This window comes from Microcaecilia unicolor, chromosome 3 (genome assembly GCF_901765095.1).
Source record: "Microcaecilia unicolor chromosome 3, aMicUni1.1, whole genome shotgun sequence".
NCBI lineage: Eukaryota > Metazoa > Chordata > Amphibia > Gymnophiona > Siphonopidae > Microcaecilia > Microcaecilia unicolor.
Genome location: NC_044033.1, coordinates 45,564,251 through 45,576,745, shown reverse-complemented (window position 1 = coordinate 45,576,745; position 12,495 = coordinate 45,564,251). Strand labels below are relative to the sequence as shown.

At 44.1% G+C, this 12,495-nt stretch overlaps 1 protein-coding gene across 1 annotated transcript in view; it reads right to left on the bottom strand.

Moving 5' to 3' along the window:
• Positions 1-12,495, bottom strand: part of XPO5 (exportin 5) — a 226,620-nt gene that overhangs the window by 132,891 nt on the left and 81,234 nt on the right. The window contains 2 exon segments of the mRNA XM_030195864.1: positions 232-347; positions 1,272-1,400. Of these exon segments, the coding sequence (XP_030051724.1) occupies positions 232-347; positions 1,272-1,400 (245 nt within the window).

Below are 12,495 nucleotides of genomic sequence, written 5' to 3'. Positions count from 1 at the left end.
CCAGAAATGGCCAATTCTGGTTTGGGATGCTCCTGCCTGGGACACAGATTGGAACAAAACAGACTTTCTTCACACCGATTACAACCCCTACTCCTGCTACGGAATTTCTTCTGTAAGAATAAAGCAAGAAAAACGATGACCATTTCCCCAATCAAAAGCAAGGGCCGCACATAGAGAAAGGCTGGGCATTGGTGGTGGTGGTGGTGAGGTCTCATTTCCCCAAACACATACCTCTTTGCCCAAAGTCCGGAACATCTGGCTAATGACACTCTCAGAAAAGAAGGTCATCGCATCCCACTGCACAAAGGAAGGGGAGAAGATGGAACAAAGTCCTTCTGCCGTCTTAGCTGGGGAGAAATGGGAAAGAAAACCATCAAAACACAAGTTCCAAGAAAGAATGATCCTCCTCGTTCTATAAAACATTTCAAATGAGTTCACCATGTAGGCTCAGGTTCCTGCAGAAATAGAACTGTGAAGTTGGTGCTCACAACTGCTGAAAGAAAATCACCAAGGGTTGCTCTACCATCAACACCTGCATCCATAGGTGTAGTTTAGGATGGGTATGCCGGGGAGGAGGAGGGGGGGGGGGGGGCACTGCTACCTAAAAGTTGCAGTTACTAATGCGAATTGATCCTCCTTCCCCCACTGCCAATATGACTTCCTTACCCTTTGCCTCACCACCCCTTCCAAAAGAAAGCAGGCAAACTACATAAATGCTTTCTCAGTCTGAAATTGGACACAATTAGGGTTCTTGTCTTTTCAGAGAAAGGAGAAAATAGGAAGCTAAAACTAGGCAGCTGTGGAGGAGACTTTACAGCATTAATGTACTAACAATTAGTCCAAGATGGAAAGCTCCTAACAGTCGAGGGTTGCGTGTGTCTTGTTAACCATGGAAGGTATGAAGTGGGAGTTTCTAATTAGAACTAGATAAGACTACTGAAGTAAAAGGTTACAAACAGAAGATGTCTGGAGACTGCTACTGCTGAAAGTGCTACACAATTATAATCTCTCTGCATTCTGATCAGTCAGCCACCTTTCACTCACTATGTTCCTAAAAACACTATACCCCTTGACCTCTAAACTACAAAGCTGGACCTTGGGGTCCATATAGCTAAGCATTGGTACTGGATGGTCTGGCCTCCCTTCCACCCTAACTAATAAGATACTGTTAGCAAACCCACAGCATCTACCAGATTTTCTTTCAGTGTGCAGGAAGTTGTGCTGCACCTCAAGATCATTTTAAAGAAGTTATTCAGAATTGCACAACTTACAGTTCATAAGTCCAACATCAACGGGAGTTGTGAGTTGGAACCTCAGCCACTCTGCAGCCATCTGGAAGCCTGTCTTTGGGTCCAAGCGGCATGCCATCCTTACAACCTCTCCCTGCTGGGCACGGAAGGCTGGAAAACAGAGAAAGCAAAGTTTTAAACACCTACAAAGAGAAAGAGAAGTGTCTGTCCCTAAAAACAAGAGTAAAATAACAAGTAAGAGAACAACTTGAATGGCTAACAATATGATTAAACATTTATATTTCAACAGTTTTTATTAATGGTTCAGCATGTTAAACATGAATGTACATTTCGATGTAAAATTGTGTAAATAATATAACATACTTATATGGAACAATCATTGGTTTCTATTATCTAGGTTTTTTCCTCCCCCCCCCCCCCTCCCTCCCTCCCACATTTTCTCCCCCCCCAAACCTTTGTGCTTATAAACAGAATATTTATCTCTTTGTCTGTACATAAACATCCAAATATTATATTAAATTCAACTAATAACTCTTGTTGTATGTTGCTGATTGGTTGCCTATCTTGATCCACCGAAATCGCAGATCACATACCTGGCCGTTTAATATTGCGGCAGTATCCTCTTGTAGACCAAGGTTAAAGATAATACAAAACAACCATCTATTTTGTGTTTTAGAAGCTTTTCTCCCCCCTATGCCCCCCATCCCTTCCCCCTCCTTCTCAGGTTGGTATACTTTATTAACTTTATTAACTTCAAAATGACCTGAGCCTCAGTCATCTAAAACCTTCCCTGAACTGGGAAATAACCGTAATATATATTGACCTCGTTAAACTAATGTCAGGTATGGTCTTGAGATCAGGGCCTCATCCATCCTTTAACCTACCTAGCCAAGACTCTTTCCTTATTCCCCCAAAATCCCCCCCCTCCCCCCCTCCCTTCCCCTCCCTGCGCATTGCTTATAGTCCAATTCCCTTCACTGGTCCCAGGGAAGTCTATTCAAGATCTGACTTCTCGCCTTAGGTGATATGGTGTTTATATATGCCCCCCCAGATTGCTAGAAACCTCCGCTGCCTTCCCGGCGACAGTCCCGCTCCTCTAGACTCCCATGTCAATAGTTCCTGGAGTCTATTCCTCCAGTGCCAAAAGGAGGGTGGGCAATCCTCAGTCCAGTGGAGTAAGATACATTTTTTCCCCAATATGCAGGCCTTGCTGAGAAACTATTTCTCTCCCCTCGTGGTTCCCATCCAGAGTCTGGGCATACTGAATATAGCTCTTTCAAATGTTATGCTGATTGTGCGCCCCAACACCCTTGTCAGGTATCTACCAATTGCCGCCCAGAATGATGATATTGACCTACACTGCCAAATCCCATGAAATAAGTTTGCCTCCAACCTAAGACACTTCCTACAGTTCTGTGTGGTCAAGACTCCTGCTCTAAAAGCTTGTCTCTGAGAGAAATAGGCCCGATGGATAGTGCGGAAGTGACACTCCTGTAATTCTGCATTGTGAACTATGGTTACCCCACTCTGAAGAGCTGACGATATTAACTGTGTAGAGATGTTTCTGCCTGACTCTATACTCCATCTATGTGCCACCTCTGTCAGGTCCCGTTCCCTTGCAAGCCTACCTAATTTATTGTAAAACCAGGACACTGAGATTTGTCCCGCTGCATCTCCTTCTAATAATTCTCTTAATTGTCTCCCAAATCGTGGGTGTAGACTATCTGGTGGGAGGGTATGTACATAGTGATATAACTGCCTGTACGCCAGCCAAGTGGCCGTTTTCTGCCCACACTTCTCCACGAAGTCAGCGTACGAGAGCAAGGATCCATCTTCCCTTACCAGCTCGTCCAACGAATGGACTCCCCTACTCTCTAATAATCGGAAAATCCTATTTTCATCTCCGGGCCTGAATGAAACATTCCCCCTCAGAGGCAACCACACACTTCCTCTACTATCCTGCCCCCAATACATGAGCACCGTTTTCCACACATGTCTCATTGACTTTAATAGCACACTTCCTCTTACTTTTTCTGGTAAATCTCTCCTTGGAGAGTGTATCAAAGATACCAGGTGCCAAGGCCTAAAGAGGTCTCGCTCAAGCTCCACATGTGTATAAGTATCTGAATCCATCAACCAATCTTTCAAATGTCTTAACAGACACGCCTGGTTATACTTGCGGATGTCTGGGAGTCCTAAGCCCCCCATCTTTTGTGCCCCTAATAGGTATTTCCATCTCACTTTAGGTTTTCTACCCCCCCAGCAGAATTTCATCACTAATTTCCTAAGGGTTTCTAAATCTTTTTTGAGTAGCCACAGAGGAAGGGTTTGTAGAAGATAGAGCCATCTAGGGAAGACCATCATTCTGAACAAATGCAATCGTCCCAATAAAGTCAATGGCAAATTTGCCCAGTGCATCAGTTGCTCCTTTGTCTCCCGAAGGAACCTTTGCACATTAATGTCATATAACCTCGTCGGGTCCATTGCCAGCTGGATTCCTAAATATTTAAATGATGCGTTTGCCCACTGCAATGGGAATCCCTCTCCCCACAACCTCCGCAAATCATCTGAACCAGCCAACGCTTCTGATTTTAAAAGATTTAATCGGAAACCAGAAAAGTCCCCATATTCCGCCAGACTCTCCATCAGGTAGGGGAGGGAATCTCTAGGTTCAGTTATCAATACCAATAGGTCATCTGCAAACGCAGCTGTTTTAAAAAGAAAGTCCCCTATATGTACCCCCTTTACATCGGGATTAAACTGCAGTTCCCGCAGCAGTGGATCCAGAGTTAGAACAAATAGCAGAGGGGAGAGAGGGCATCCCTGTCTAGTTCCTCTTCTAATCTTAAATCTATCTGAAGTTATACCATTTGCGTATACACGGGCTTCGGGGTCTTTATACAATGTTTGCACAGCTTCATTAAACCAGCCTTCTATCCCGTAAGCCTTTAATATACCAAACATGAAGCCCCAGTCCACTCTGTCAAACGCTTTTTCAGCGTCAAAGCTGATGAGTAAAGCTGGGTGTCCTTCCCTTCCAATTGTCTCCAAAGCCGCCAGAATCCGTCTTATATTTTTGGCTATAACCCTTCCCCGAGTAAACCCCACTTGTGGCTCAGCTACTAATGATGGTAATACTCTTGCCAGTCTGTTTGCCAATATCTTGGCCAAAAGTTTGACCTCAGTGTTAAGTAGGGATATGGGACGGTAAGATTCTGGCTGATCTTCAGGTTTACCTGGTTTCCTTAAAACTATAATCTGTGCTGTGTTCAGATGTCTCGGGAGGGCTCGTTGCTGAATAGATTCCTGAAAGACCTCTGTCAGGACCGGACCAATATCGTCCTGTAATAATTTATAGAACTCATTGCGGAGCCCGTCAGGACCTGGCGCCTTTCCCAGAGCACTTTGCTTAATTACCCATGCCACTTCCTCTGTGTCTATTGGGGCACTCAGCTGTGATAATTCTTCACTCGTTACTCTAGGAAGCTCTATGCTATTCAGGTAAACGTCACTATCTACCAACTGAGATTGCTGTGACTCATACAGTTTAGCAAAGAATTCCCTAAACACTTTGTTGATTGCTTTATCATCATTCACCCGCTTCCCTTTTGAATCCACCAGAGTGGCTATCTTACTCCGACCCGTGCTACCCTTTGCTAATCTAGCCAGGAGAGCGCTACCCTTATTCGCGAACTTATATAGTTGATATTTATAGTACGCCCATGATTTCTTGGCCTCTAGATGTATTAGCTCGTTTAATGTTTGTTGGGTTTCCAATAATTGCTTCTTTATTTGCAATGAGTGACTCACTCCATATTGCTGTCGTAGGACAGTCACTTGTTTTTCTAGGCGTAAAAGCTCTCGCCTCCTCACTCTCTTTTGGTGACTCACATATGAAATGATTTCTCCCCTGAGCACCACCTTTGCTGTCTCCCAGAACAGAGTTACATTTGATCTGTGCTGTTCATTATCTATTTTATATTGTTGCCACTTGGAGAGTAAGAATGGAGTGAAGTTTCTATCTCTATATAGATGCGATGGGAATCTCCAACCGCTCTCCATTTGCCCAGAACGCCCTCCCCGAAGGCCTAACTCCACCCAAGCATGATCGGATATCATTATGGGCCCTATTTTTGTGTTTTCGACCTGCGTGAAGAGTTCTCTTGATATTAGCAGATAATCTATTCTAGATAGTGTGGAGTGTGCCCTTGACATGTGTGTAAAGTCCTTCTCCAAAGGATTTAATGTTCGCCATCCATCCACCAGACCCAATGCTGACTCTAATAGGTTTACCCCTCTCACTATCCTTGTTAATTCTCTGTCAGTAGGGTTGGATCTATCCATTTGAGGATCTGCCACATCGTTAAGATCTGCTCCTAATATTATCGGTATATCCCCCATGTCCAATATCTGCCTAATCACCTTTGTATAAAATGTTCGGTCAAAGATGTTTGGGGCATAAAGATTGCACAATAGCATAGGTTGGCGCTCCAGGATTACCGAGGCCAAAGCATATCTGCCCTCTGGGTCCACAATGACCTTCTTTATCTCTAAGTGCAGGCCCTTTTTGAATAAAATTACTACACCCCCCTTCCTTCCTTTTGCTGGGGCTTCTACAAGATTGCCCACCCACCATCTTTTAAGCTTAGCATGCTCCATCGCGGAAAGGTGCGTCTCCTGCAAGAAGGCAACGGAGGTCCCCCTATCTCTAAGTACTTTCAAGATTTTATGCCTCTTTATTGGGGAGTGAATCCCTCCAACATTCCAAGTAATAAATTTTAGGTTAGACATATTAACCTATCCCTAATCTCTCCCTTTGGGTAGTGTCCTCTAGTGTCTTTCGTCTCTTATTTGTGAGAGGGCGTCCCAGCCTCCGCCCCCCCTCCAGACTTGAATGTTCCAAATTCTTAGTTTTACCCCCATCCAATGTTTCTACAAATTGTGCGCAATGCCCTCCCCCCGAAAACCCCTCCCATCTCCCCAAACTCCCATCCCCCCCCTCCTTCCCTTTTTCCCCCAGTCCTCCCATTCGGTTCCCCGAATCCATTCCGTTCTGGACTTAGAGCTACCCACCCTTGCATGTACAGGTCATCCAATCCCTTTTCCGCTAGTCGGATCCGTCCCCTCCCTCCATTCCTTCAAACATAGCATTGTCCCTCATAGATCATTCGAGCATGCCTCCTCTCAGCCACTCTTCAGACTTCTCTCTGCCACTTCCTAGTCTAGCATATAATCTCTTCAGTGGCATTCAGTCATTCATTCTATACCAAATGTTATATACCTCTGTAGATACCCCACTGTGGTCCATCCCGGTCCATAGGGACTCTACCTGTATTAGAATTATGATCTTCATCTAGACTCTTTGTTATATAGACCACAGCAGGGTACAACCTTTTACATTTCAGGTGGCCTTAAACCTATCACTTTACCCCCCTCGCTCCACTCATCATTCCAATCCTCCATTCATTCAAATGCTCCCTCAGCCATCCTGCCATTCATTATCTTGTCCAATGTGTTTATAATACTCATCAAATAGTTGTTCTACTGATCCCAGTAGTGATTATATGTTTTTCAGTATTGCAGCTTGTCGGCTATATTGTCCCGACCATGCAATGTTCACTCATTAGACTCCTTTCAGTGATTGATATCCTTCTTCATATTTGCTCTCTGCCTCAGCTGCAATCCATCCGCAGTGCACATAAGGTTCAGTTCCTCCATCCTATGTCCTGAAAAATTACTACTGCCATACAGGTGCCAAACAGGTGGTTTTACATCCGCTTCAAAATCAAACCACCTCGATTTCCACAAAGTATATCTGTCTTTCTTTATGATATTGCTTATGTGGGTTGCTGTCTGTCGTCTTGCAACTTATTCACATAGATTTTCGCTTCCTCCACGCGGTCAAAAAGGACCACTTTACCTCCATCTTGAATTCTCAGTCTTGCCGGGTAAAGGAGGCTAAAACGACAATTCATCTCAAACAGTCTTGAACAGAGTGGTACAAAAGCCTTTCTCGCGGTCGACACCTTAGCTGAGTAATCCTGAAAGCACAGGATTTTTTGGTTTTGAAATTGCAAGTGTTTCCCGCCACGCAGCGCTTGTATTATTTTCATTTTATGGGCATAGTTGAGCGCTTTAAAGATTACTGTTCTGGGTCGATCTCCCCCTGCTTGCCGCTGCCCCAACCGATGCGCTCGCTCCACCTTGAAGTCGCCAGCCAGCTCTGGGAGCGCTGCTGCCTGCGGGATCCAAGTTTCTAGAAAGTTCTGCAGATCTTTGTCAGGCAAGGCCTCTGGGAGACCGACCAGGCGTAAGTTGTTCCGCCTCGATCGGTTCTCCAGATCGTCGATTTTTTCTTCTAAGTCCTGTACCCGTTTGGACAACTTTGGGTGTTCAGTAGTTATGCTCTTTAATTCATCCTCCACCGTCCCAAGCCGTTGCTGTGCCGCTTGTATGTCCGCCATCATGGACACGTGCCTCTCCTCCATGCTATCTAATTTATCAATGATTTTTTGCATTTTAGTGTCCATAGCATGCTCTACCGCCGCTTTTACTTCCGTGATTATTTCCGCGGTCCACAGTGAACTCGGTGTAGGGGACGGCGGCGAAATTTTCTCCGCCATTTTGGTGTCTACAGCCCGCCCTTTTTCGCGGCTTTCTTTTCGCGTCGATTTCGTTGCCATTCACTCTCTTTCCGTCTCCTCACCACCTTCTTCGTATACAGGGACGTTTTATATATATTCTTATACTCTTGGGTTAGGTTTAGATGCTGAATATTATGCCGATTTCTTGGGTGCTCCGGAGCAGCGATATTTCCCCTCTTCACTCCTCCATAGCCCAACCGGAAGTCTGATTAAACATTTAATCACAACTCCTGTAAGGAAGCTAGGTGGGTCTCAGGGTATAGTTAATGGTATAGTTTCTGAAGGAGTTGCAGAAGCAGAGTAGCGCTGTCCTGCAGCTGATGGAAGTTGGGTGAAGTATAGATTGGGTACAGTTTGAGCATGCTGCAGGGTTGTCATACAACCTGCATGGTGGTGTGTCCTTTGTCTGGAGATGATAGGTCTGGTGAAATTGGGAATTTTCCTGCTTGTAAACTATACAGCTATTGTTTATAGTGTTTTTTAGTCGCAGATAAGGAGTGGAAGAGAAGGTTCTCTTTCCTGAGACCCTGTGAACAGACTTCATAACCTGTTAGCAGTTATACCTTGTTCCTGAGCTCCCCAAGTACTATTTAGGTAGTAGATCAATGTTTAGATAACTGAATATGTATCAAATATAAAACTGAATATGTATCAAATATAAAACTATCTGTTATTGCCTGTTTATATGGTTCACTGCTCTACTCTGACAATAAATCTGATTAATTTATTGACTCTGCTGTCCTGGACTGACTAAGAATCCTGGTGGATAGTGTTTGGTCTGTGGGTGCATTCTAGGAACTGTGGGACCCCTGAGAATGTGGCCCCAGTAACCTAGAAATCACCAGGGAATAACCTGAGAGCGGGAGACTCGCCCAGAGGCCAATGAGACCCAATCGGTGGGATGGAGGATGCTTGTGTAGAGCACAAGCGGCAGGTGCAGGCGGACCTGAGCTGTGCTGGGAACAGACCCTCCAGGTGGCTGTAGGGTTAGCCCCAAGTGGGTGAATAGGCGGTTTGTCACAATAGGCTCCTCCCCTTTTGTAGGAGTAGTGCAGGGTCTCTTATGCAGTGCATCTGGCACTACGCTTTTTTGATCTGTCTGCTAATTTTTCCTTGAAGGCCCAGATTTATGGAGGTTGCCACTTCCCCTTTAAGGCTGGAAACCTTGGGGGGGGGGGGGGGGGGGAGGCCTTCAATGAATGCAGTGGAGTAGTGGGTGAGTGAACCACATAGGTGGGAACACAGTGGATGAGCTGCATGCTCCTTCACATAGTGGGGTGGCTGGCTCAGCTGTAGAGCGGTTGTTGGCAAGCTGCAGGTCTTTTGTAGAGCTGTCGGAGTTGTAGGCATGGAAGGGTAGACCCCCAGTTCAGGGAAACCCATCAAGTGGCATCTACGGAGCATTTGGTGGATTTTGAATACTGCTCTGTACCTGTTTTGCCTATGCTGGTGTGTGCATGCACGTGTGTGTCACTGACTGAACCTGATGCTTGAACAGAAGCCTTGGGTGGATAGTGCATTTTATACTGGAAGAAGTTGTTACTCTATTATTAAAAACATTGGCTGCCCATCACATTTCAGATTGTATTTTAAAATTTTTAACTCCTCCTGACAGCATCTTCTACACTAACTTACCCACTTTTTTTAGCCAGCCTACCAATCCCATAAACACAAAAACATGCCTACTACAATCACTGCAGCAGAATAAACTAATAGTACCCTCCCATACCACAGTAACAATGGAAACAGAGACATTTTGTTTTAGGGTTGTTACTCCATGTCTCTGGAATAACTTACCAATTAATCTGTAACCAGAGACTTCATATAAAAACTTCAAGACCAGTCTGAAGACTTATTATACTAAAACATTTGATGAGTAAGCTTTAAATATTTTAGGGAACAGGTTGGTGTGCTGGACCCAATTTGGCACAGAGCTACAATCTGGGAGAGCCATTCTGTATTTGAAATTGGGCCATGAACTAATAGGACCCCTGTCTATATTCCAAAATATGTTCTTTACTTTCTGAGCATTCCAACCAGTATAACACTTCATCAAAGTTTTTAAATCATGAGTGGATATGGCCAGTCTGCCTCCTTGTGCCACACTAGGAGCTTACCCATGCTATTTCCATACTCCAAAAATTCCCTGAAGACAGTTTTTCGGGTGACTCAGTGTACCAATTTCTAGTGAGTCAATTTTGTTTCTAATTAGTTATTTGATTGTATACTTTTAAATGCCCAGTATTTTTAAGTTACAGCTGTAGATACCCAAAGTTCAGCTTTTTTCCCCCCACAAAGTGAACTCAGTTACTACCTCCTTCATATATACCTAGGCAGCATTGCACTGAGCATTTAAGCAAATGCTCTTATTATTTTCAAGGTACTGTTCTCCACCATTTCTCTTCTCTGAAGGAAACTAACAGCTCTCCCTGTCCTGACTACATAGGTACCCATTCCACACCTCCCTTCCTGTCCAATATTTCATTCTGAACAAGCAGGACAGTCAGTCACACACATAGCTGACATCTTCCCTGATGGCGCCTGGTTGGATCCACTCCCTTAGTCCAGAAGAGGCTGGAAAAAAAAACAAAAAAAAAAACCAAACAAACTGAGGGCACGTGTGAGAGGGTTGCCTCCTGTGTGACTGTTGCTCCTCCCCCTCAGTCTATATCATCCACCTGGCAAAGCAGAAATGGCTCTGCGCTCTCTCACTTTATTTAAACTTTACAAAAGAGGAGGATTACATGTCTCACTAAAGGCACTAAACCAAAGGACCAGAACAGATACCCAGTTTCAAGTTCAGATATAAAACTGTTGAAACACCCAGTGGACTGTTCTTTGAGGGAAAAGGACTCCATAATTCACTAAGGGCACTAGCCCAAATCAGTATCTGTGACTTTCTCATTCTGAGTAAGATATCCTGAACAATCGCAGGAGCTCAGATAAGAGTACCCACAGGTCCCAATGCCACAAAATATATAAAGAGTACTTTCCCTCATGAATTGCAGCACGCTCCTTGGTCCCAAAGGACTCTGAAACAACGGCAGGAACTGCAGCACTAAATTCACCTCAGTTTGTTACAACTCCCAGATCTTGACAGCTTTCTTTCCTGAATTGCACATTGGTAAACCTGACGTAGCCTTCAGAGTCAGAGTTTTCCCAAGAACATGGAAACAGCTCCTCCTTCTCTTCCTTCTTTAATTACAGCAAGATCAGCAGCAGTAGCAGAACCCTCCCAACTGCTACTTCAGCAGAGAAGCAGCAGCTGTGCTGAAAGGAGACAACTGGACACAGATCACCAAAACCTGCAGAACCAATAACTCAACTTCATCTTCCAACACACTGAAGAACTGGTATGCAGTCCTGAAGTGAAGGAAGCAAGAACATCCTAGGAATAGGAAAGGGGTAAAGGGTAATGGATATTATATACCACCTTAGTGTGGTACAACCAGAGCGATTTATAATTATTATATTCAGAATTAGAAAATGATCCTACATTTTAAAAAAAAACACCTGACAGAGTATGTGCCCCTCAACTCCAGAAGGCTATAATTCCTGGGGTTAATATATATTTTCATTGGAGCCTGTAATCTTCTAAACTGACACTAGGCAGTCTTCATGTCCACTGAAGGGCAGTAATAATGGAAGAGAGACAATGACATAAGGAGAACCCTAATGCACACCACTATCTTCCTTTCCCCCTTTAACAAGCAATTCCATCAACTTATCAGTGTGCCATCCTTCACTGCTCTCCTGCAGGCTTCAGGCACTTCAGTCTCCAAAAGTCTACAGTTCCAGGTCTACCTGCAATATAGGTTCAACCAAATCGACAACCTGGACCGGATGGTATACATCTCATGGTAGTGAAAGAACTCAAACATGAAATTGATAATCTACTATTGGTGATCTGTAACTGGTCATTAAAGTCACCTCTAGTACCCGAAGATTGGAGAGTGGCCAATGTAATATTTCAGAGAGAGCTCAAGGGTGGCCCATGAAATTATAGACTGGTAAGCCTGATATAAGTGTCAGACAAAATGAGAGTATTATAAAGGATAAAATTACTGAGCTCAGACAAACTTGGTGTAATGGGACAGTCAACATGGATTCAGCCAAGAGAAATTCACTCTCCAATTTGCTTAATTTCTTTGAAGGCATGAAGGAGTGAACAAACATCTGGATAATGGAGAGCCAGTTGACATAATGTATCTACATTTTCAGAAAGCTTTAGACAAAATCCCCATAAGAGGCTAACGAGATATTAAAAAGCCACGGCATAGGAGGCAATGTTCTGTTATGGACTGGGAATTGGTTAAATGGCAGAAAACAAAGGGTAGAGTTAAATGGCCATTTCTATCAATAAAGGAAGGTAAATAGTGAAGTGTCCTGGGATCTGTAGTAGGTCCTGTGCTATTTAACATTTATAAATGATCTGGAAATGGGAATGACATTGCCTGATTACTTTGTTATTATCTGGATTGGTAAGCAATAAAAACTTTCTACTTGGAAGAAACATAGCTTCTGTCTTTTCTGTCACCCCATAAATTGGGGGTGGCTGGTCCACTGTATCTTGGGGTGGGTGTAAGGAGGCAGAAACCCTA